Source organism: Triturus cristatus, chromosome 9, assembly GCF_964204655.1.
Source record: "Triturus cristatus chromosome 9, aTriCri1.1, whole genome shotgun sequence".
Classification (NCBI taxonomy): Eukaryota; Metazoa; Chordata; class Amphibia; order Caudata; family Salamandridae; genus Triturus; species Triturus cristatus.
The window spans coordinates 1,096,892,907-1,096,916,480 of record NC_140592.1 but is presented as its reverse complement, the minus strand read 5'-3'; the positions used below and the strand labels follow the sequence as shown (position 1 = coordinate 1,096,916,480).

The 23,574-nt window shown below is 43.4% G+C and overlaps 1 protein-coding gene across 2 annotated transcripts in view; it reads right to left on the bottom strand.

Annotated features, from left to right (window-relative positions):
* Positions 1-23,574, bottom strand: part of MAP4K5 (mitogen-activated protein kinase kinase kinase kinase 5) — a 525,125-nt gene that overhangs the window by 212,400 nt on the left and 289,151 nt on the right. For both annotated transcript variants that reach the window (XM_085626992.1, XM_085626993.1), the window contains 2 exons: positions 18,968-19,010; positions 8,656-8,869 (listed from right to left, as the gene is read on the bottom strand). In XM_085626992.1, the coding sequence (XP_085483118.1) occupies positions 8,656-8,869; positions 18,968-19,010 (257 nt within the window). The remainder of the gene's footprint in view (positions 1-8,655; positions 8,870-18,967; positions 19,011-23,574) is intronic.

The following is a 23,574-nucleotide window of genomic DNA, read 5'->3' as shown; positions in this document are numbered from 1 at the left end:
TTAAAACCTGCACTGGCATCAGTGCAGGTTTAATGTGCTGAGAAGTTCGATACCAAACTTCTCAGTCTTCAGTGGAGCCATCATGGTGCTGGGGAGTTCGTGTTGACCATCTCCAGCACCATATACTCTTAAATGGCAGCACTGCACTTACAGTGCCCAGGAATGGACCTGGGTACTGTAGGGGCACAGGGCTCATGCTCCTATACCCACACTACTGGCATAGGGCACCCAGCTAGAGGGGTGGCTCATGTATGCCAGGGCAGTGTATTGTTGTGGGCATGGCCCACAGGGATGTGTGCCATGTCGACTCTCTGTTTTGTTCTATACCCAGACACTCAGCCTGCAAGGGCAGTGTGTTTGTGTCAGGGTACAGGGCCTTTAAGGGTGGCACAATAAGTGCTGCAGCCCTTAGAGGCCTTCCCTGGTCACAAGGCCCCTGGGTACCTAGTGTACCATTTACCAGTGGCTGACATGTGGCCAGGGCTTGCCAATTTGGGTTTTAGGTTTCAGCACAGTTTTTAGGGAAGGAACATAGGCCCTGGGCACCTGATTGGCAGGAGCCCAGGGCACACTCAGTTTAAGCAGTGCTTAGATTGTAAAATAATAAGTGCCGGGGTTCTAACCAGGAGGCCACTACACCTTGCGCCACCGTTTGCCTGTCATCACTGCCAATAACGGTACCAAAACAACTGCTAACCAGCTCTTTCACCTTCAAGCGCGACAGTTCAGATTATTCCTGGTCCCCAGAGCTAAAGAAATGGCTGGAGAGGCAGGAATTCGTATTTTTTAATGTATTTTGTGTTCATAAACGAACGATGTTCTGCTCATCTCTAAATTAGATGAGCAGCGCCACCATGTGGCAGAGTGTCATAAGTGTGGTGATGATAGTTAAGTGCTGGTGCTGAGCACCGGAAACTAATCAAGTGCTGGAGCCGAGCACCGGAAAGCACCGGCCCAAATTAAGCACCGAGTCAAAGTACATTCAGTAATTCAGCAAAAAGTGGGGGCATACCATGCAAGAAAGATGGCACTTTCTCACACCAACCCAAAGGCAGAAACTGCTGAATGAGTGGCAGACGATTATAGAGTGGCATGTTCAGAAACAGCTGCAGCTGGGCATGACAACACATCAAATTAAGCGGGATTAGTAGAATCAGAAGGCAAAATACCCTTCATTTTAGCAAGAATGGACACCAGCTTCTGGTACAAAGAGGAGGATTCAGGTATACTTTAAGAGCTTGAGCCATAATGATGCTCAGAAAACTAAGATGGCGTTGAATGGGACCTATTTTTTTTCTTTTTGTGGTGCTTTGAGGCTCTGAATGGCCTCTTGAGCAGTCTCCAACAATCTAATTCCAGCTAATGGATAAAGTAATCCAATCCCCTAGAAATACAGCATTAATTAAAAGTAAAATCAGATTATGAACAGCTACACTGAACAGAACAACTACAATCAATTCGAATTTTCAAATTCTATTAACCTTAAGTATAGAAGTTTAGAACTTCATCCTCAAATAATTCAATAACGACCAGATGGCCATCACATCTTTGCACCCAATCGTAGAAAGATAAACTCGTACTGAACAAAACCAATCCTACTTATTTGGGAATTTCAAGTTTACTCCCCTCAAGTGTTCAGTGACTTTAATAAAGATAAAACATTATTCATTGACAAATCCTACCTCGACCTGTATGACTAAACTCACTGTATGCGAAGTTGTGGAAGCATGTTAAGAGTTACTCAGAGCAACCTCTCTGCCAGTGGTAAGTCAGTTTTGTTGGGTTTATGGACATCAGGAGCTGCTGAAGAACGGAGGATGGACCCTCACAGTGTCCACTAAGGGACTTAGCAAACACAACACAAGATGATGGACGGAGTGCTTAAACTTTTCAACCACACACTCCCCAGTCAAGAGATCTGGGTTTAATCCATCACTCTTTTGCTCACTTTGCCACCCTACATTGGACCACTGAATTCAAGCTAGCCAGGCTGATACCGGCACCAGGATGCTTGTTTCTGCTCCAGGGACGCCCTGGCTTGGCAGTTTGGGCTTGACTGTTCCCATGAGGAGCAGGATCAAGACTCATTTGCATAGGGATGTGTCCCAACTTGGGTGGCATAGTGAACAAAAGAACAATGGATTCAACCCAGATCTCTTGACTGGGGGTGAGTGGTTGAAATGTTTCAGCACTCCGCCCATCCTCTTATTTTGTTTGCTGTGTTTGCACTGAGAGACTTATCCACCGAGGGATTTGTACTTGCCAGAGAGACTGGTCTTTTTCTTCTCTTATTCACTGGGTACCAAATTCCATCCAACTCTTATGTCTATGTCAAATCTTTCAAGCAGCACATTTTATCCACAGCTCCACAAACGTGTCTGCAGTCACAACACTTGTCCATTTCCATCCCAACAAAGTAATTCTCATCAAAAATCAATCAATCCAAGAACCCCACATCAAATATTTTCCTCTGAATCACGTTTTAAAAAGCCAGTTCTGCCAACCCTTACTGCAATGAAATACTCAATATTCAACCTCATCACAACTTGCATTCTATTCTCAGAATCATTGTTAAATGAGCGCTTAATCTCTAAGCTTGACCTCCTCATACCGCAAAGATTAAAAATTATTATGGCTACTGACAGTACAACACTGGAGGAGTATTTGCAATATTTAATAGGATACCCATCAAAAGCAAGATGGCATTATCAGAATCAGAATTCCATCTGAATGCCTTAACCTTTTTCTCAATTTCTTAACACCGCTTACACATAATTCATCATCCACCAAAGAGCACTGCCAAATTCAGTTATATATTCCGAAATCTGGTCAATGAATGTCATAATTTTCGCCAACATTTTTCTTGGGAGGATTCAAAAAGCAAATACTCTGAAGATGTATAAATTCTAACCTAGACAAATGACACCCAGCAAATGGTCTATCGTCAGACCCACACAAAATGCCAAACACCTGATCTCATATTCAACAACTTCAAAGACGTAGGTATGTTGCCTCACCCACCATCAACATTTGATTGGTCTGATAAATTCACTGTCCCATTTTCCAGCCTTACTCAGTCTCACCCACACCATCAAGAGGCTTGCTCATTCTTTAAAAAACACTCATCCCTCACACCCTCCTAAAGCATATCACTTCCAAACTCTGGATTGTGGAAAAGATTACTTCTGAATATGGCGGCATCATTGTAACAGTAGCTCAACTGGCTCCAGAAAAGTTTCACGTTGGCAAACAGAATTTCTCCTCTGCCCTACCACCATCAAAAGCAAATTTGATCTCATGCTCTGGGATTCTAAAACTGTAAGGAATCTTTCCCAACCCAAATACACAGAGACAGATCCTCTAGTCTTGCTCGTGATCCTGTCCTCTGACATGCCTTCCATACCAATTAGGTGGCAAAGGCATCAAACATCCATCCTCGCACCTGGAAGAAAATCAGTCACCCGATTCCCCCAGATCGATTAAAAATAGATGTCCCTTTGTCACCTCAAGTCTTGATTTTGGAAATATCTTGTTGGCAGGAGCCCACCAAACACCACTAGCCTCACCCAAAGTGAAACTATGTGCAGCTTTCAAGTGAGTCCATTTGCAAGCAAATGTGACCACATTACTCTTATTTACAATGGCTACCCATTTAGGCTAGCGCCCAATTCAAAATCTGCTACTTAATCCACAGGTCCATCCATGAAAATATTGTGCCCTATCTTGCTGATCTGTTCAACATCTCTAGCACTTCAATAGGGCAAAGACATCACAAAACCCTGCTTCTAAAAACTACCAAATTCAGATCTGCAGCCACCAAAGCTTGGAAGTCTCTACCTCCTGGTCTTAGAACCTGCCCCACTCCTCGTCTTCCAGCTGCAACTTAAGGCCCATCTCTTCAAACAATATCTAACTTACATAAGTCACTCTCCGCAAATCACACAAGTTACAGAAACGTACGTTTTATGGCTTGCTCCAGTTTAATTAATAAAAAATTAACATATTCACAGCTTATTATGGTATGATTTCTGCAAGTTATGACATTAACTTACAAATATCTCAGAGAAATGTCTGCTCTGCAAATGTTTCATTTTAAAGTGCCTTCTTACAGTAAACATCCAGGGAGACTATGTTAATGGTAAAATAAACAAACTAATTGTTCTGGACCCCATAAACATCATGACCTCTATGTCTTTTCTCATGCAGGAATGGAACATCTTAATGAGGTGATTATTCCTCCTCTGTTCCTGCAGTAGTATCACCCATAAATGTTTACAGTACAGAAGCCCACAGGGACCACACATTGGTGTGGTGGGAGCTATAACCTAGGAGAGGTGGTTAAGAAACATCAGCAAATAAATCTAACTAACACGACTAGCTTCCTTTAGCACCTCCTCTACTATTGCAAACTTGCTCTGATCACTCAAGATCTGGAAAATGGACCCACACCAATAAGTCCAGATTAGCTACCTGGGCATGAGTGAGCTGGACTTATGCATGAGACTCCTATTTAGCAAACATGGCTGCTAAATTGGCTCTATCTCGGCCACGTTCTGCTTCTTCATCTGCAGCACTAGCCGATCTGCACTGGCTACCGGTCCAGCAGAGGATTGCCTTCAAGGCTTCATGCCTTGTATTCAGAGCTCTGCATGGACTAGGACCAATACCACTCCAAAATCTTTTTTCTTGGTATCAAGCTGCCAGACCTCTGAGATCCTCCTCGGCGTTCCTGGTGAGGATTCCCAGGATTAATAGAGTGAGGATGGCCGGCCGCGCTTTTAGTTTAACGGCCGCCACATTATGGAATACTTTACCTCTGGCATTGAGGAGTAGCCAAGATCTGCCCTTTTTCAAAAGGGATCTTAAGACCTACCTGTTCCCAAGAGCAATGTAATACACCTCACCTGATGGTTAGATACGGTCTCAGCGCCAGGATACCCTTTCGGGTGACAGTTGCGCTTAATAAGCATTAAATACATACATACATTAAATACATACATACACTGCACTACTCATTGTCTATTATATTGCACACCTAAACTGTCCAACTTACTCATTGCATATATTCACTGCCTCACATCACCAAGCTTTCAGCTAAAACCAGGCCAGTAATCAAACTCCCCAGCATGGTATTTAAACAGTATGCAGCACCAACAAATCCTACTTCTTCCAAATCGCTCATTTTCTGCTCTATCACAAACACTACTATCAGCTACGTTTAATCAGCTGGCCATAGCTAAAACATAAGTTGTTCGTCCAGGATCAGGTGCTTTCAACTACAGAAACCTTAAACACTGGAAAACAGAACCCACCCCATCAAACTCCAACAAACTTATTCTTCCTGCCATTAAGCCTACTTTCAAAGCCACCTCCTCAGCCTAGATTTGCTGCACAGAGATGGCCTCATTGCTCCATTACTTCTGACTCTAAAACCATCCAAGCTGGTAGTAGAAGTGAAAATATTACAGACTATATATTTATATGTACTTTGATGTCACCTTCTTATAATTCATCACCAGTCAGCTGCATTAGCTCTATACATGATCACTATGTTGCAATGACCATATGTAATGCCATGACCATATGTAATGCCATGATACCACTTACAGCATTTCTGTTGGAAACGCTTTGTCCTTTTGGATGATATATCCCATGGAATGAAGTAACTAGCACTTGTGTTTGAAGAATGGTTCTAAGGTTTAAGACTGTTATAGAGACATGAGAATAAGGGGAATTTTTGTAGTTGTGTCAAATGGCTTTAAAACGGTCCATGAATGTATTCATCACAAGAGCTCACATAGACTATATTCAACAAAGAGTTGGCTTCAAAGAAACACAACGAATCATATGAATCTGTGGCAAAGCCTGCTATTGAAGAGAACGCATATAAATGAATCATTAAAGATCAAAAAAGAAAGCTATGAGAACCCGAAGTGTCTGCTCCTGGTAGTTGCCCTGTCTTTTTAGGTCGAGCCTAGCGGAAGCGCGCATGCACTGCTCGCTTTGCAAGGTATGCTGTATTAGGGTATGCACTAGCAGCTCGCCCATATTTGTCATTGGCTTTCCGTCATTGTCTTTCGTAAACGCTGGCTTCCGACTGATTATGAGGCTTGTTAGTCCCTCCTTAGTACCGGCTTGTCTCCATTTGTTACCGCCTATAACGACTGGACCTTTCACTTGGCTTGGTACACGGTCGGCTTTATCTAGTGGGTGAGCACTATTTTGTTTATGGAAACTAATGGGGACAATGGTGGCTGCTTTTTGTTGTATTTGCATTCTGAGCCCGCTTCGAAGACACCGCGCTCGGTTTCATTTTTTTTACTTTAGTAATGAGCGCAGCACCCGCTTCAGGGACAAGGCGCTTTTCTTTTTTTTTTTTTAAATAAACTTTTGGCTTCTTCGCTGCCCACTCCCTCCCCTCAGCCAGTCTGCGCTTGCCTCCTCTATTGGTACCTTCCCACCTTTGCATGAGGAGGCGGGGCTTAGAGGCAATCATAGCGAGTGAAAACAAGCATTGCAATGCAGTAGGTCTCACATTTACAAGAGTTTGAGCTATTGGCATTGTAAATGACAATGCATTTTATTTATGGTTTTGAAGCATAAATAAAAGGCATTGTCATTTACAATGTCAATAGCTTAAACTCTCGTAAATGCTAGACCTATTGCATTGCAAATGCTTGTTTAAACTTGGTTTCAGGCACGTCATCCTTTGGTCTTCGGTGGTCTTCAAGTGATCTTTAGGGAGTCAAATAGAAGCCAACCACTTGCCATACTAGTGCTTTTGTGTTTTCATGGGACCCCAGAATTTTTTTCCGGTGCCAGGTTCGAAGAGGTGGGAATCTTCTTGAGCATAGTGAGGCATCCTGGTCCCAGTAATACTGTCGAGCACTTTAGTAGAACTGTGGCACTCACACAATTTACAAGGAATAACTATGAGCTTTGAAGTACTTCATACTCTGATATTACTGGTGGATTTGGATAACAGGTACCGGTTAAGGCATTTCCTGGATAACTGTTACCAGTCTGTGCAGTACCAGCTTTACAGAAGTATTAAGCTAAGAAGGTTTCTGAGGCATCAACATGTCTTGGATCAAACCAAGATTTTAAGATACGGAGGGGGGTGAGAGGGGGAACTCTTGAGATTATGTGGCAACATCAGGGTGGGTCAATGGGCATTTCAGGCAAAGTCCTAGGTTGAGGCTCATGAAATAAAATGAACACCCATATTAACTATGAAAAGGTGCTTGCAATACTGCAGAAGAGCCAGAATATAATCTCTTTCCTGTAACCCAAGCACAAAGTTAACAAATGACTATGGTAAAAACTCTCTAGTAAAAGAAGGAAGATCAAAGAATGGGGTGTTAAAATTAAATAGCTAAATGTGTTTGAAGACTATTGGTTGAGTATAAAAGAATCCAGGAAGTGTTGAGAGGGGCAGACAAGATACTGAGGATCCCAGCATAAAGGGACAGAAAATGAACCAAAAACCAACCAAGCAGCTCAATTTGAGAGGATAATCAGGATTCAATCAGTAAGGCAAAGATACTGGTGTTCAGAAGGCTGAGTGGATGTGAGGGTAGTCATACCCATCTCATTGACTACCAACTACATCAAGGGGCTTCAAATCTTCACTTTAAGTCATTAGTCACATCATAACCACAGCTCATTTTTTGGAAGATCGCATTGCCAAATAAAAATAAATAAAATCAAAAACACACGCATACATAATTTAGTAATCAGCATTTAAATATTTGGAAATGTATTCAGAAAAGATTTCTAGGAACACACTTGCATACATACACAGCAGTGATCCATCGTCACCGATTTCAATATTCATCCTGCTTTCTTGATGTGTGCTTAAACACATTCCAACCCTATCAGTTCACTTGTATACGAAAACGTAGGGGACAGATTAATGGGTCTTTTAAGAGAGAGTAACTGGGCAAATACATTAATGTACAGTTTACAGTGGCGGCTCAAGTTACTTAAATAAGCTTTCTTAATTACAATATGTGAAATTGTAATCCTGAAGTGTGCTAGAACAGAACATTTTGAAAGAGTTTCAGGACAGACAGTTACAGTTTTATACTTTGTTATTGTGACCCAACATGGATCAAATGTATTAAGCTCTTCTCAAATCTCTCATCTAATCATCCAGATATTAAGTTTAAGGCGATCATATGCTTGCTATCTTTTTAAGGTGTTGGCATAGAGTTGGTTTTGCACTGCATTCCTATTATCATCTCTCAGTGAGCCACCACTCAAAGAACATATAATTTCACACATCTGCAACTGTGCATCGTCTTAAGACCAAATAATTCTGACTCTGAAATGACACAGTAGATATGTTACTTCATTATTCAAGATGCTATTTTATAAAGTTTTTGGCAATTATTCATTTCAAGACACTCATATTTGTAGGCGAGCTGACCAAGAGGGTTGAACATTTGTAAATGTAGCAGGTTGAATGTGAAAATACAGGAGCATGCAATGTGTGTGTAGATGGAAGGGTGGTTTTATGAATATGTTTTGCATTTTTTTTCTTCAATGTGCACTTAATGTGTTCCAGAACATTTTAGTTAAGATTAACACTCAGCAATTAACAGAAGCACAAATTAGGTTACTTAATATTTTAGATTCAAATCAGTTCCTTACCAATTTCACAGTATCTGGAAGATAGCAATCCGGGACTGCTGACACTGTTAGTCAGAGTGGAAGACAAAGGTTCAACTTGTTGCACAGAACCTGGAATACTTTGTGTTCTATGAATTGGTGGATGTTTGTTGTCTGAATTCTGAATACGTTTTATTGTTTGAATCTCCCCTTCATCTCCGGAGCGTTCTTCAGGACAACTGTTTATCCTCAATGGCTGAAACAAAATCAAAATTTAGAAAAGCATTGCTTTTATTCAGGTTTGTGCCCGATTATAGTTTGAAGCAAAAACAGAACAGTAATAAGCAAAGCATAACATACATTCCTCATTTTGTATCGCCAGGCATCACAGGCAAAGTTTCAGCAATTCACCCATTCAACGCAACCTGGATATCTGTTAGCATAATACTACAGACATTAATGCAGTAGCTTCATATATGTACAGTTGAGCCAGAGTGGCAAACTACGTTTAGGCTAATTTTCTCACTCCACCAAGGTTAGGGCAAAGATAAAACTAATGCATGGTAAACAACCAGAAATTTAATTAGGGGAAGAAGGAACGTGGTTGGAAGATCAGCAATGTGCAGGAAGATGGAATATCTGTGAGGGGCCTTTATGTAGCTACGGTGTCAGTGTGGTTACTAGGTAGGATCCATGATCAGATTCTTACATTAACTTGGATACCCCAGGACGCCAGGTAGCAGTGAAAGCCAAAAGGTTAACCAAGCTATTCCATTGCACACTTGACACGCAAGGAGGAGGTATGTCGAGCAGTCAAGATTTAATCCATGAAGTGGTTGTAAAATCGTAACTAGAACACACTGTGTAACAGTAATAGAGCTATCAAAGCAAGGTGCGGTCAGTATTTGAAAAGTATATGCCTGATGATGAGCAGTAAAATGATGATCAGCAACACACACCTAAAGGGTGTAGCACCTTTATAGCACTCAAGTGGTAAGGCCTCAACATTCTACATCTCAGTTTCACATTGTTCTGTGAAACTGCTTGATGTCCAGGCACATAGCCGCACAGTTCAATGGTGGATGATTTGAATTGCCCTATTCAAATTTAATAGTGCACTTGAAAGTCAAGTCTCTTGAAGAATTTTCCATTGCCTTTAAAGCAAGCCTTTCAAAGTAATCAAAATTCTGTAGAAATTGCCATGGTGTTAAAAAAGAAAAAGAGGTTCCATGAACTTCAGGTACAACTGATCTTAGAGACACCATGTCAATTTGCTTGATCAAACTGATTTATATTGAACACTTTGAACATACATTGTGGACATGTTAAAATCACTTCAGTGTTGCTGAAAATGTTGCAAATATATATAGGAAATATATGCACAGATTGAGCAATTGTAAACATACAAAATAAATATATTAAAGAAACAGCATTCAATGCTACAAGTCTCTAATAAGTGGTAGTGAATATCAATGATTTGTGTAGCCTTTTTAGACCGGGGCAAACCATGGAGCCCAAGCTGTCAAGTTGCAAAAGACCTTTGGTGGGCTTACCAAGAACTCACATTGTGCTTAGAACCTACCCATTACTTACCATTGGTTTTATTGTTACTCTAATTTGTTTGCTTCTTATTCAATGGCTTCTCTTATTCCCACCTTATCCGTCTAGCATGTGTGCCTCCCCTGGAGCATAGTCTCTTTGGTTGGGTAACTTGCATTTTTTAACTGCTTTTTATGGTTAAGCACTACATGCGATTTCCAACTCTCTTCCTCATGTGCTTTTCCCAAACACCTTCTACTTGCTATACCTGCTTCAGTCCATGTTGTTCTCCCACTCATGTGCTGCTCTTCGTCCCATGTGCTTCTCCCCCTAGTCTGTGTTGCACTCTCATTTGTGGGCTGCTCTCTCGCTCATGTAATTCTCCTTCCATTCCACCCCAGCGCCCTGTGTTGCTCACTCTCGTCTATAGGAGTGGGCAAATAATTCCATTCCACCAGCGGGGTCCGCGAGTTTTGAACACACTACATTCCACTTGGGACGCAGAGTTCCAGTAAAACTCCGCCAATTACAGAGTGGGAAGCTTTTTTCTGGTGAACTTTAAGTTTGAGTCCCCTAGCGTGATTTTAGGGTGATAGAACGCCTCCCGATGAGATTTCTCAATGTGAGAGGTTGAGAAAGCTGCTGCTTAAGCAGAAAATCTACTCGAGCGGCAGAGGGAAGCAGTGCCCTCTGGCGCACTGCATGGTGCTATTTGTGCTGTTCTTACAGCGTGGCAGAAGCAGCTCGATGTGCCGAATTACGCCTACTTGCGGAACTCCGTGGAATCTTGTGGAGTTTTTATGTAACTCCATGGAATTTCGCAGAGTAAAACCCTGCCTGTTCTGCCCACCCCTACATGTGTACTGCTTGTAACTTCCTTTTACCCTCTGGCTTTACTTTTATTTTACCCCTTGCTTCCACCTGATTCCCCCCCACTTGCTCTTCCATTGTTCCCCTACTCTCGCATGGCTTTACATATCGTATTTGGCTTTTAAGGACCTCGTGGCTGCCAGTTGCTGCAGAGTGCTCTGCGTCAAACAAAAGAACTTCTGAGCACTTGAAATTTCAGTTTTTTACTGTCCAATCTTGAACATTTAGTTTGAATAAAATGGATTTTAAACATGCAATATAATCTGTATTTTATTTTTGCTGCTTTGAACATGTTTAAAGAAGGCGACCAAGGGGGCGTGGCCAAGATGGCGGCAAGGTAGTACGCATCTCCCTGTCTCTCCCGCCGGCCGCCCGAGGAAGCACTGGTCCCTGGCCGTCTAGAGCCCCGAAACGAGCTACAATTGATGACTGAACAGAGCGCCTCTCGGGAGCACCCTGGGATTCCCCTGTTGGACGGCGGCAAGTGCTGGAACATATCGCGTGCATGGCCATGCGGCCGTGTGCGGATCCGCGGCCTGCCGTGCCTAGCTCCGACGGCCCTGCGAGGACACACGACAGAGCACAGAAGGGACCGCTGTGAGTGAAGTTGGCACTGGTGAGCTGCGCCGCGGTCTCTTTAGCGGTGCCGAGGCAGGTGGAGGAGTGGAGCCTTGGCCCGCAGCCTTTCGCACTGTGGCCTTTCACAGTACGGTCCGGAGCTAGTGGAGGCCGCAAGACAGTGCCCGCCATCTTGTCCAACGGCCACACCACCAGACAGGGGATCCAGTAGATGCAAGCCGCACCGTCGGGGAGCTGCAACAAGGGTACACTTTAAAATATTTCCAAAGCAAAATATAACTTGGAGACTGCATTCTTAAAAACTTTAAAAATTGTTGTGCCGTTCTTCAAGAGTTTGTAAAACACCGGCATTTTGGATTGCCTGTTTTACCAAGTTCGTTATTTGCTTCTTTAAAATAAAGCTGTACACTGCTGCACGCCCCTGGTGTAGTGCAGTCCTAATAGTACCCTGTCATGCAGGACCTACACTGTTTACGGATAACATATACTCTGGGTTTGGTGACAGACTGACTCCGTACACCCCCGCCGCATATGTTAGCCTATGGTTTGGATTAGCTAGTTCGCAGTGCCACTAGAATCTCCTGTTATCAGAGAGATTAGTTTTTGGCAACCTTAGAACACAATAACCTCAGACTCGTGGAAACAATATACTACTTTTCACCCAGTCACTTGTGCATGCTTGTTTTTGTTCTCAGAGAGAAACAGAGAAGAAACAGTTGAGCGTTTTTACAATAAGAATTTATTGTACCGTAGTTCTTCTCATGTAAAATAAGTGCGCTGTTACAACTGTAACACAGTAGCAGAGATATAGAACCAGCAGTACAGTGAATAAATAGGAATAGTATTGTTCTACCATTTTTCAATAGTAATGGACACATACATAAAACATGAAATGCATTTATAAAATAAAGTGCGTACTCCCAAGATGCCTGACTAGATGCACCTAAGTGTACCTAGCATGTGAGTAGGTGCTACAGACAGGGCCAGCTTTAGAGATGGTGGCGCCCTGTGCGACAACCACTGTTGGCGCCCCCTCTACCCACACATCAAACTATGCATTTCTTTCTTTGGTGCTTACTGTGCTTTCACAGCTGTGTACCCGCATAATTTCCATAGACTCACAATTTCACTTGGCCCATATGTGACCATTATTCTGTCTCCAGAGCGGTCAGCTGTGCAGTAGGCATGTGGTCCAGCTGATCTCCCTAACTGGGAGGGAAGTGGACATGGGATGGATGATGGAGTGAGGGATGAGGAGGGAACACTCAGGAAAGGGGGTACCCGCTGGACCATATATAACCAATTCCGTCTCTCTCTCTCTCTAGTTGCAAAGAGGCTAAGGAATAGATGATCATGTAATGTGGATACTTTTCTGACCCAGTGACAAGCACTACCAACGACATACACTGGATTCAGTCTCAGCTCCAAAGCTCTAAATCAGGTACCATCTTCAATATTCATTCACAATTTAAAGTCACATTTTACAAGGCTCATATTACATGAAAACCAAAACTACAGAAACTCATCAGAGAAAAGGAAATACTATTACAGGTTAGGAGAGCATACCATGCAACATGATCTAAAATGACTGAAATGTAAAAGAGGACTACGTGGCTGTCTTGAATTACTTTAAGGGTTCTTACAATCTTTGACGAGAACCAGATCAGAGTTTTTCATTTGAAAAGTTAAAGACTTTAATATAAGACAGCATAGAATCACATTTCAATGGCAGGCTGTATTTACTGTCAGTGCTTACCACTAGTAGGGCCCTTCCCTGCACACAGCACAGTGAGAAATGTAAAAGTAAATGCTTCTTTTAAAGATGCATGTCGATGGATCCAGCATGCCCCTTTTCCATCCCACATTCAGTTTTTGAGTGGGATGGAACAGGGTTAATGGGGGGGGGGGGGGGGGGGGGGGAAGAGTCTCCAAAAAGACCGTGGCAAAAGAAACCTAACAAGGAATCTGTTTCAAAAGGTGAGGCCTGTTTAACTGTGTGAATATTTGAAGTAAACTTGGAAATTATTGTATGCCTCACTGAGATTTCTTTAACTGCATCCTGTTAGATGACAGAACAACGTACATGTGCCTAAAGCATACCAGTCCTATTGGCTTTGCCAGTGCTTATTAACCATATCAAATAAACAAATAACGCCATGTGAACAATTAGAATTTAAAATGCATCAATTCCCAAAATATGAGACTGTGAATTTAACATTTCCAAGTTCTGTGATAGGAGTAGCTTTGGAGTGAATAATTTACTCCAGTTCTTCCTTCTGTACCATTTTCCTCTGCATTCTCTCATTCTGCTATACGCGTAGACCGTCGTATTCCTCGCATCTTTCTGAAATCCTCTCACAAATCTCCAGCATGGTTTTCACTCAGACCTTTTGCATTTACTTCCTTGCATTACATTCTCTTCACCATACCCTCACACATTTGTATTCATTTTCTCTCTCTGTCTCTCTGTCTCTCTCTGTCTCTCTCTCTCTCTCTCTCTCTCTCTCTCTCTCTCATCTAGAAGCACAGAATTTTCTTTTCGTTCTTGCTCAGTCCTAATTTCCACAACTGTGTTCCTCCATCACCCACTTTCACATAAATTAGTCATTACTATCAACACGCAAGTACACAAGATGCCAATGATTGGTAGAGCATGTAGTCTGTAACCTTTATGATCTACTGACACACACTGTGAGGAACACGTACCTCCTTCAAGTCATACCCTGAAATCACGTAGACACCTAGAAGTGACTCAATTCAGCTTATGCGCGATAGAAGAGTCATTTGCTACACGAAAAAAACACAAAAACACACGTATAAAACGCAAACATTGTAGAAGATGAAAAATAACGACATCCTAAATAGGGACAGCACCGCTGCCTTGGATTACCTTCAGAGTTATTACAATACTGAAAAAAAGATCAGAGTTTTAGAGAGCAAAGTGAATGACTTGAACATATTGCAGAGAATAAACTCTTTTCAAAGTTATTTTACTGACAGCTGTGGCTCCCCTGATCTTTTCTCTCATGACAAAAAAAGCCACCGTGCCATGGTAATTGTGGAACCACAAGGGTCTCCTGCTCTCATGATAGGCCTATGACATCTCTGGCCCTCTTCCGCACAGGATTTGCCAGCCCTGCTGGGCACCAAAAGAAAGACTAGCAAGCTGCTCGTCTTTTTAAATAACAAACTGCTGCTGCTCTCATATTTCTTCTGGTGTGAGGAGTGGCGTGAGCACTCCCACACAGCCTCTAAGTTCAAGGACAGAAAGATGCGAGAGCAGGCAGGCACCATGCACGCTCCAAACCATGTGTGCTATAAGCGCCCCACCCAAGCGTGGCACCGGCCGCACCACCCTACAGCCGGCCCTGGCTACAGAGCCTAAGAGTCTAAGAGCCAAGAATCCCAATAGGCTTTAGTCAGAAACCCATACCTGAATAGTGAGAGTGTGGGACTTCGTCCTGGACTTGAGCTGGACACTCCGCAAGGGATCGTCAGACCACTGTCAGCTGGAGTGATGGCATGCCGGAGCTGCAGCGTCTCTGGTCAGTGTGTCGGTCTTGAAGTCTCGGTTCCCTCCTGCTTTCTGATAGCAAGAGGTGCTGTATTTAGTCTATATACGTGTGTTACCCATCGTTCAGTATGAGGATGACGTTGGGGATTAAACCTTGTGCGTCGATGGGAGAGGTGAAGTATAACTCCTGGAGTGTGTACTCATCAATTATTCATATGCGCCAAGGATGACGTCTTAGCAATATCGATTGGGAAAAACCCACCCTCGGCATGGAACTAGGTGAAAGGTTTAGTCGATAAAAGGCTGCAGTCCTTATTAGGCGTGATGTCCCTATACGGCATTCTGTCCTTATTTGGAGTTATGTCCTTTTAAGGATCGTTCATATGAAATAATGGGAGCTGATGTAGGGAAAGTATACGATGTTCCCTGGACCTATATTAGGGTACCGATATGAAATATAACACCTACTCCACCTTATACTTAACAATATTAATACACATTGTTGAAATACACATTTATAACCGTGTCAGTGCATACAATTATCAAGTAGTCATTTTAAAATGTTTCTAAAAACGTAAAAAAATTATTTAAAAACAGTTTAAAAATGTTCTTTGGTAGTGTTTGACATTGTTATAAAGTTCCGCAAATCACAGTTCTTAACGAGTTTGATCACACTAGTTGAACTACTGTAAGCGTACTTAGAAGGCCATGTTTTGAGATAGAAAGTGTCAATTTGAAAAGGAGTCTTTTGAGAAAAAATGAAAGGGAAGGAAAAGTTCCAAATTCGTACCCAGGACACGATGAGCCAGATTCAGACTAGAAGTCCTGGCTGGGAGACATAACATTATCGCTCCCTGCTACAGCAGGGGACAAACATTGCAATACCTCGCATAGCACGTCAAGTGTGCATAGATGTAACTCCTCGTTGCCAGTAGCTGGTGTGCAGGCTTCCGGTACCGGATTCGAAACCTTGTTGTCAATGCTGGAGCTGAAATTTAAGTCAGACATGAAAGGCACCTGCGGCTCCTCAAGGAAGGCATGCGTAAAGATAGGAATATGCTGGGGACAGAGTTGTGCATGGGACCACAAAGGTTCCAGCCTGGAGTCTAAGTCAGCTGGCGTCTCCCTCAGTGGTGTAAGACAGATGTCCAACTCGCATTCGCCTCCGCAGAACGAGCATCGGAAGACAGGTACGATGCAGTCCTCAAAGACTGGTCTGAAGGATAAGAACCAAGAAGCACTTAGTTTTTGTAGGTGAGGTGCACCGAGATGCTGTACCATGCGCTCACAGTGATGTTTTTCCAGGAGAGCCTTCGCAATCTCGCTGGCGGATGGTCCGTCCACTGCGCAGCAGGTAGACGATAAACAGGATTCCAGCTACAGCGAGCAGGATCAGAGATAGACCCCCAAAAATGCTTCAGAACACGGGGTGTATGAAGTTAGGAATAACTCAGAGGATAGTCTGGAAAAGTGCTAAGGAATCCGGACCCTATGGTCTTAAATAGGTGAAAAATGCCACTCGTATCAGACATGTTAAAGATACGTCCCACCATTTCTTCGAAATGTAGGGGGCAGTTTGTTCTAATTAGCGCCTGTATCTCAGTCGAGGTCCTTGCAACTTGAAGTTCAAAGGTTTCTCGAGCGGAGGTCAGTGGCACGGTTTTCTGTAAAAGCATGGCTTTCATTCTGTTCAAAGCATCAAACTGTATCAACGAAACATTCAGTGAAGGCCATACTAGTGCCTCCCTGACTGAATTTGTCGGTGGAAATAATACTTGCATACAGCAAGTAACCCTGGTGATCACAGACATCCTGGTCGCAGCATTGTTTGATCATGCTCCAGTAGTAGCTACCCTGGAAGTTCCACCGACCCAACGGCCATGGAGCCTGGGCGACACCGTCCTCCACTGCGCATAGTCACCCAGATACAGCGTACACTTGACGACTACTTACTACACAATGGCAACCCTGATACACCCATGTCCACTAGGTGGGAAGCCCTGAAGGCGGTCATCAGGGGCAAAATAATCGCCATATCCTCAGCAGACAATGCAGAGCGCCAGCGAAAGTGAGAGGACCTTACACAGAAAGTGAGCAAATTGGAAAAATACATCGACGTACTGGGGCCACGCACCTGGCGTCAATTGACTGCGGTTCGGTCGCAGCTGGTGGCCATCGACCGTGATAAGGCGGAATATGCTGCGTTGCGCCACTCCTTTTATGTATGGGGGAGACAAATGCAGGTGACTGTTAGTACACAAACTCCGGGAGGCTCGACAGCGCGAGGGAGTCCAGGAAAATAAGGCTTACGGACGATGCGGCTATTGCCGAGACATTTCGCACTTTATATGCTCATCTTTACGACGAGCAACACCTGGTGATGGAGGACATAGACGCATATCTGACTCAGGCTCACTTTCCCACATTGACCCCAGAACAGGCGAAACATATAGAGAGGGATATACGACCAGAAGAAGTCATAGCAGCTATCTCCAGCTTGAAACTAGCTAAATCCCCCCGGCCCAGGTGGCTACACTGCAGCCTTTTACAAACAATTCTGCTCCATGCTTGCTTCCCTTCTCACTCGGCTTTTTGACTCTTTCGCATCCCCAGGGGTGATCCCTCCATCCATGTCAGAGGCTGCAATTGCAGTTATCCCTAACACAGGGAAAGACAAGACGAGCTGCTGGGCCTATAGGCCTATCTCCTGTTTGAACATCGACCTGAAGCTGCACACCGGGATCCTGGCGGCACGACTAGCACCTTATATGCCGGGGATCATAAACACCGATCAAGCCAGTTTTATCCCTCAAAGGCAGACTAGCAACAACACGAAGAGAGTTATGCACCTCATAGAGAAGGCGTCCCGAATCCCAGGGGATTATATGCGTCTTACTGTAGATGCCGAAAAGGCCTTTGATCGTGTCCACTGGCCCTACCTAGAGCAAGCAATGATCCACATTGACCTGGGGGAAAAGATGAGGACACACATCCTTAATTGTTATCGCTCCCCCTCAGCGACGGGGAGGGTACACAGGAACACTTCAACCCCATTCCTCATCAGCAGAGGCATGCGGCAGGGGTGCCCTCTGTCGGCCCTGCTCTTCGCCCTCTACGTGGAACAAATGGCGCAGAGAGTCAGGGACCACCCACAAATCACAGGCATCCGCTTCGGCGGTGATACACATACCATAAGCCTGTATGCGGATGATGTTCTGGTCACCCAGGCGGTCCGACGACTGCTCTGGGAGCCTTTTTGGTGGAGCTGGACTCCTTTGCGAAGGCTTCCGGGATTAAAGTTAACATCACAAAATCCACGGCTTTGAATCTCTCGCTGTCGTCACAGATGCTGGAAGATCTCCAGGACCTTGAGTAAACAGTGGTCCTTGTTAAGGAGCTAAAATAGGTGTGCAATCAATATAGACTAGAATCAGTACTATATTACTGCTGTCCAGCCAGACAGTAAATTTTAATAAATGGTCAAGTAAGATTCTTAACAAACAACAATTAGGTAGGACATAGTCCTGCGTCCTACATAGTCACAAAACATATACATTTAAACAAAACATTCAGGCAAGACAAGAAAAGCTTGTATATAATGCAAATGGTTAGGTGGTTAGTGCTTATTACCACAGTTCTACTATTCCAGGGCACTGTAAACAGTACTACCAGACTCAATTTAAGGGCATTCCATTTATCAGTCACAGAAGAATGATCTTAGCATAATTCTAAGCTTGTGACTTGCACATCTATTAGGAATTCAATATATGAGAAAGAATATTCCTTAACAATATTTTTCATCTAGCCATTGAATTAAACATCTTCAACCATCTAGGTAGTTGCAGAGCTTACCTTGGGAGGTAGCGGGGGTGGCACTATTCGTTTTAGCGTTGATCTATAGCACAATGACAGAAACACATTATTTACATTTGGAATGCACAAAGCACCTTACATACATCCATATACAGAGAGTTTCATAAGTTACCATGTGGATATCTTACTGGTGATTTCAGATTTATAATTTATGCTTATGTTTTGCATATTTACAGTTAACTTTACACTACTCCATTAAGTATATCTGCAATCATTCAGATACCAAAAACAAAAATGTGAGAATGCTTAATCTTTGTTTCTCACTATAGTTCTGCCTTTTACACCTCAGGATTCATAGGAGTAAAACACCTTAGCGCATTTTATTTTAAAAGCTGCATTTAGGACTTTGCTATTGAAAACATAATTATATGTATTTGTCCAAGCAATTTAGGATTTTATATATACCTAAACTTCCTTCACACAAATGCTGTGAGAGCTTATCAAGAACCTCAGTGTTTTGGACTCTTGCATATAATCTCTTATTTGTTATGCAAATGAAATACAATTTACTAGATTCTATAGGTGCACTCAGTTCATCTATGGCAACAGACTTCTAAACTTCTCAGCTTGACCTTCATAACTAATAACATGCCCGATTGCCTTGTTTTCTGCATATATTTTCTGTACTTTTGCTGCTTACATAGTTTTACACATACTGGTGCTCAGGTAAAGCGCTCTGATATCAATGTCTCTGGTCTAGTTCGCACTATATAAAACTAAAAATGTAATTAAAAAAATACTACATTGATGTATTATTCACAAAACATTACAATCTGATAACTTGCAAGTGTTTTCCAAATTTGTATATGCTCTGCACTAAAATTGGCTGTGGACATCAAACAAACATCAAGCCGGCAAGGAAAGTCCAGAAATTACTTTTTACCAGCTTACAAACATCTATTTTTCAGATGAAATTTATCATGTAGAGGATTCCATTAATACTGTTATGAGAGGTGACCTTTAACCTACGTACACAACCGGGCACAGTCCATCTCGATTTTTTTATGGCAGAATAGATGTTGTAGAATAAATAGAGAATTCCATCCTTTAAAGCGGGGATATCTCTATAGTGAAGGCAGGTCTCTTCATGCCAGACTTTTAGGTTGTCCATGCAAAATAAATGCAGTGGATGTAAATATAATTCAATTTCATATCATACTCGATAGTTTTTCCTGAAAATCTGGCTTGGATCCAGCCCTTCTGTATTTAGACTGGATATGTACCTCGAAGCACAGAGCAATCAGAGTTCGCCATACAAAACCATACGGATCACCAAGAGCTCATGGAGAGAAGACCGCACGGCTTTAACACTGCCTATGAGAGGATATGTCTCGGTTCCTAAGTAATGGTGTAGACGAAATCACACCCCTTCCTTTTTAAAACTACAATTGTAATAGTACACTACATTTAGAATTTTTTATGTTTTAGAAATCCATCTTGTTTTTGTGGACTCCTGAATTCTGTGATTTGGACATAACGACTTTTTTCCCCTCACTTTAGTAGGGGCTGCAGCATACATCCAAGACAAAGTCCCAAGTTGTTTTTTTTTTTTTTTTTTTTTTTAAGGTGTGCATTACCTTTGTCAAGGTGTAGCTCGTGTTATGGCAGAAATGTCCGATGTAACGTCCTAGCAGTAGTACTGGACAGTAGTACTATTTAGATACTTGCCAGACAGCAGTACGTGAACAGGATGCAACATTAGGTCTAGTTTAGAGACTGTTTAAACAACCAACGACATGCCATAGAGAAAAACAGCCTTATAACTTAGTATAGATGTACTGAGACTTCATTCTATGTAAACATTTAGACATAATCTCTACTCTTTTTTGAAGTTCTGGCGTTCGTTAAGGGGGCAGACTAACATACTGGTGACAAGCAGGATGGATGAGGACGTTTTTGTCCAGCAGCTACAATGCAACCTTAGTAGTTTAAGATGTGAAAGTCTCATAAGATTAAAAACTAAAAAAAAACGTGTGACCAGGCAAGAGGTTCGAGCAAACGTTCTATATTAGAGCCCTGAACCTCCTCTGAATTACGGAATGTAACAAAGGTTTAAGGTGCAGGGTTTTGTACACTTGGAGGAGTTGATCCAAACTGAAGAAAACTAGCTGCATACGTTGGCCACCAAAACTATCTGGCGTATGCTTGGCAGCAAGTCATTTGACTGAGTTGCTAGAGATCAGCAGAAAAGTGTGGAGGACGGCAGATGAGGAAATAGGTCTGAGGAGCAGGAACACCCCGAAGTTGCTGTGGCAGTCCCAGAAATTAAGACATGGCATGCAAGAAGTGGTGACCTTGTCCTACATATAATGGCAGCAGCGGCAAAGCTCGATCGAGGTAGGAGGAAGTGGCTAGACTGTGTGGATGGGAAGACGCTTGGAATTGGGGATGGTGCAGCAAGAGGAGATTTGGGCCCAAAGTATGGATGAGAAACAATAACCGGGATGGAGGCACACCGGAAAAGAAAGAACCCTCTCGGATCAAACACAGTTGCTGTGATCTGTAGGTTTTGCCACCAGCCAGTAGGCACCCCAGATGCACCCGAAGGCCTGGAAATGCTTGTGGGACAAGTTAACGATGGCCCCATGCACCTCGAAATAAAAGGGGGGCAACCAATTGTTTGCCCTACACGTTGATGTACATGGGACCTCAGGTGCCTTGTGTGCGGTTGCTGTGCTAAGGATGTGCTGGGGTCCAAGTTACAGGAACAGATGGAGAGGCAAGCTTGTGCATGAGACAATTGGGAGCTGAAAGGAAAGTGAGGGAAGTTGGCGGTTCCTGCATGAGGGCGTAGGGGGCGGAGTACCACCAGTCTCGGAGGACAGAGAAGGAGATTGGACTGGTCTGAGGCTGCAGCACTTACACTGTCCATTCTGGTAGCAGTGCAGCACAGCCGTGTACAAACACACGCTGCGCATGCGAGGTGTTCCACATCAATACCACCCAAATCCCGCATGTGCAGTGTGTGTGTCTGTGAAGCACTGGTGAGGCCAAGCAGGCGCTACTTACAGCAGCAGTTTTGCCAGGACTTTGGTCAAATACTCGGCTCGACCGGATCTATGACATGGCTCATCACATCCTTCTAGGATCCAGCCTCCTTCTGTGTCTGGCTGACCCATGTTACTGTCAGCCTATGAGAATAGGAGGCGGGATATCCAGCATTGCTTCCTTCGGTCTGTGCGCCTGGATTCCTATTTCCCTCCTTCCCTCAACGAGATGCATCTGGGCCCGAGAGACACTTCTGGGAGAAACACTGTGTCCATGACCAAGCTGAAAACGGTGAGTACAAGAGCGCCTTGCGCCCCTCTACTTTCAAAATTGACCGGCCGCCCTTTCCCCAGGAGGGACAAGCATAGAGTGGCAGAATCACTGACTGGAAGTGCAAAACAAGGAGCAACAGTGCAACCTGATAGCGAAGACCGCTAAGAGGCAATGTAACCTGGTGTATCTACAATGCCCGGTTAGTAGACGGACGGTAAGGAGCTCTATCAACAATTACAGGTAAGACATTCGAGGTCTGCGACACCAGATACTGTAGCAGCTGAACCATAGGTAACCCATCCAAAAACAACAAAATTGATCAATACCCTTTAGGATATCTGGTGATGGGTCAGCCCAGAGATATGGGACTCAGCCTCTTGCCAGAGAGCAGCATAAGAATACTCACAGGCTCTAGCACTGGAAGCTGTGGTGACTACGGACAGCTCTGGAACAAATAAATCTCCATAGACGTGAATCTACTCAAAAGTAGCAGAAGAAGGTTTGTGCTTCTTCGACCGTGGCCAATACCTTTCTGAGAAAGTGGAGGGTGTCAAAGGGAGATCAAGGTGGAATAACCTGCACTTTCTAGGATGTGTTTCAAACCAGACTTTTTGGGGTACATCAACAGTTTGTACGGTGAGCCCAGAGCAGGGTAAGCAATTGCGTAGTAATTCAAAAGAATTGGTCCAAAGAAGATAAACTAGACATGGGTGTCTACTTATCCCCCATCCTCTTTACCCTGGCAATGGAGAGACTGTGTCACATGCTGCAACTTGAGTTAAGAGCTTGCAGCATGAAGAAAGGTGACACCAAGTATGTGGCGTTAATGTAGGTAGTCGACATACTGGTCTAGCTACGAAACCTGATGGAGTCTGTCCTACTTCTGATGCCGGTGCTACTAGACTTTGGGAAGATATCCAGGCTGACAGTGAATCAGGCAAAGACCAGTAGGTTCCCCTTGCTGTGGCTTGCTGGGCAAGAGTCTGGATTGCTTCCAGTCTTAGACATTTTAAGGTAACCAGTGCACTTTAGATATTTAGACATTAAGGTGGCACGTGACCTACAAGTGCAATACAGATGCAATATGGGGCAGGTGGTGATGGGTCTGAAGGAGTCCATAGCCTTTTGGAACACCTTACCACGCTGGAGAAAATGGTCCTGGTGCTCAATATAACAATGAGAAACAGTTATGGGACAGGGGTGTACAGGGTCTGCAGGACATGGAGCTATTATGCATGGTACACAGTTACAGCAAGTGATACATAGGTTAGATTACTGATCCAGCTGGGAAACAGAGCTGCTTAAGGGCATTCATAATTGAGTGG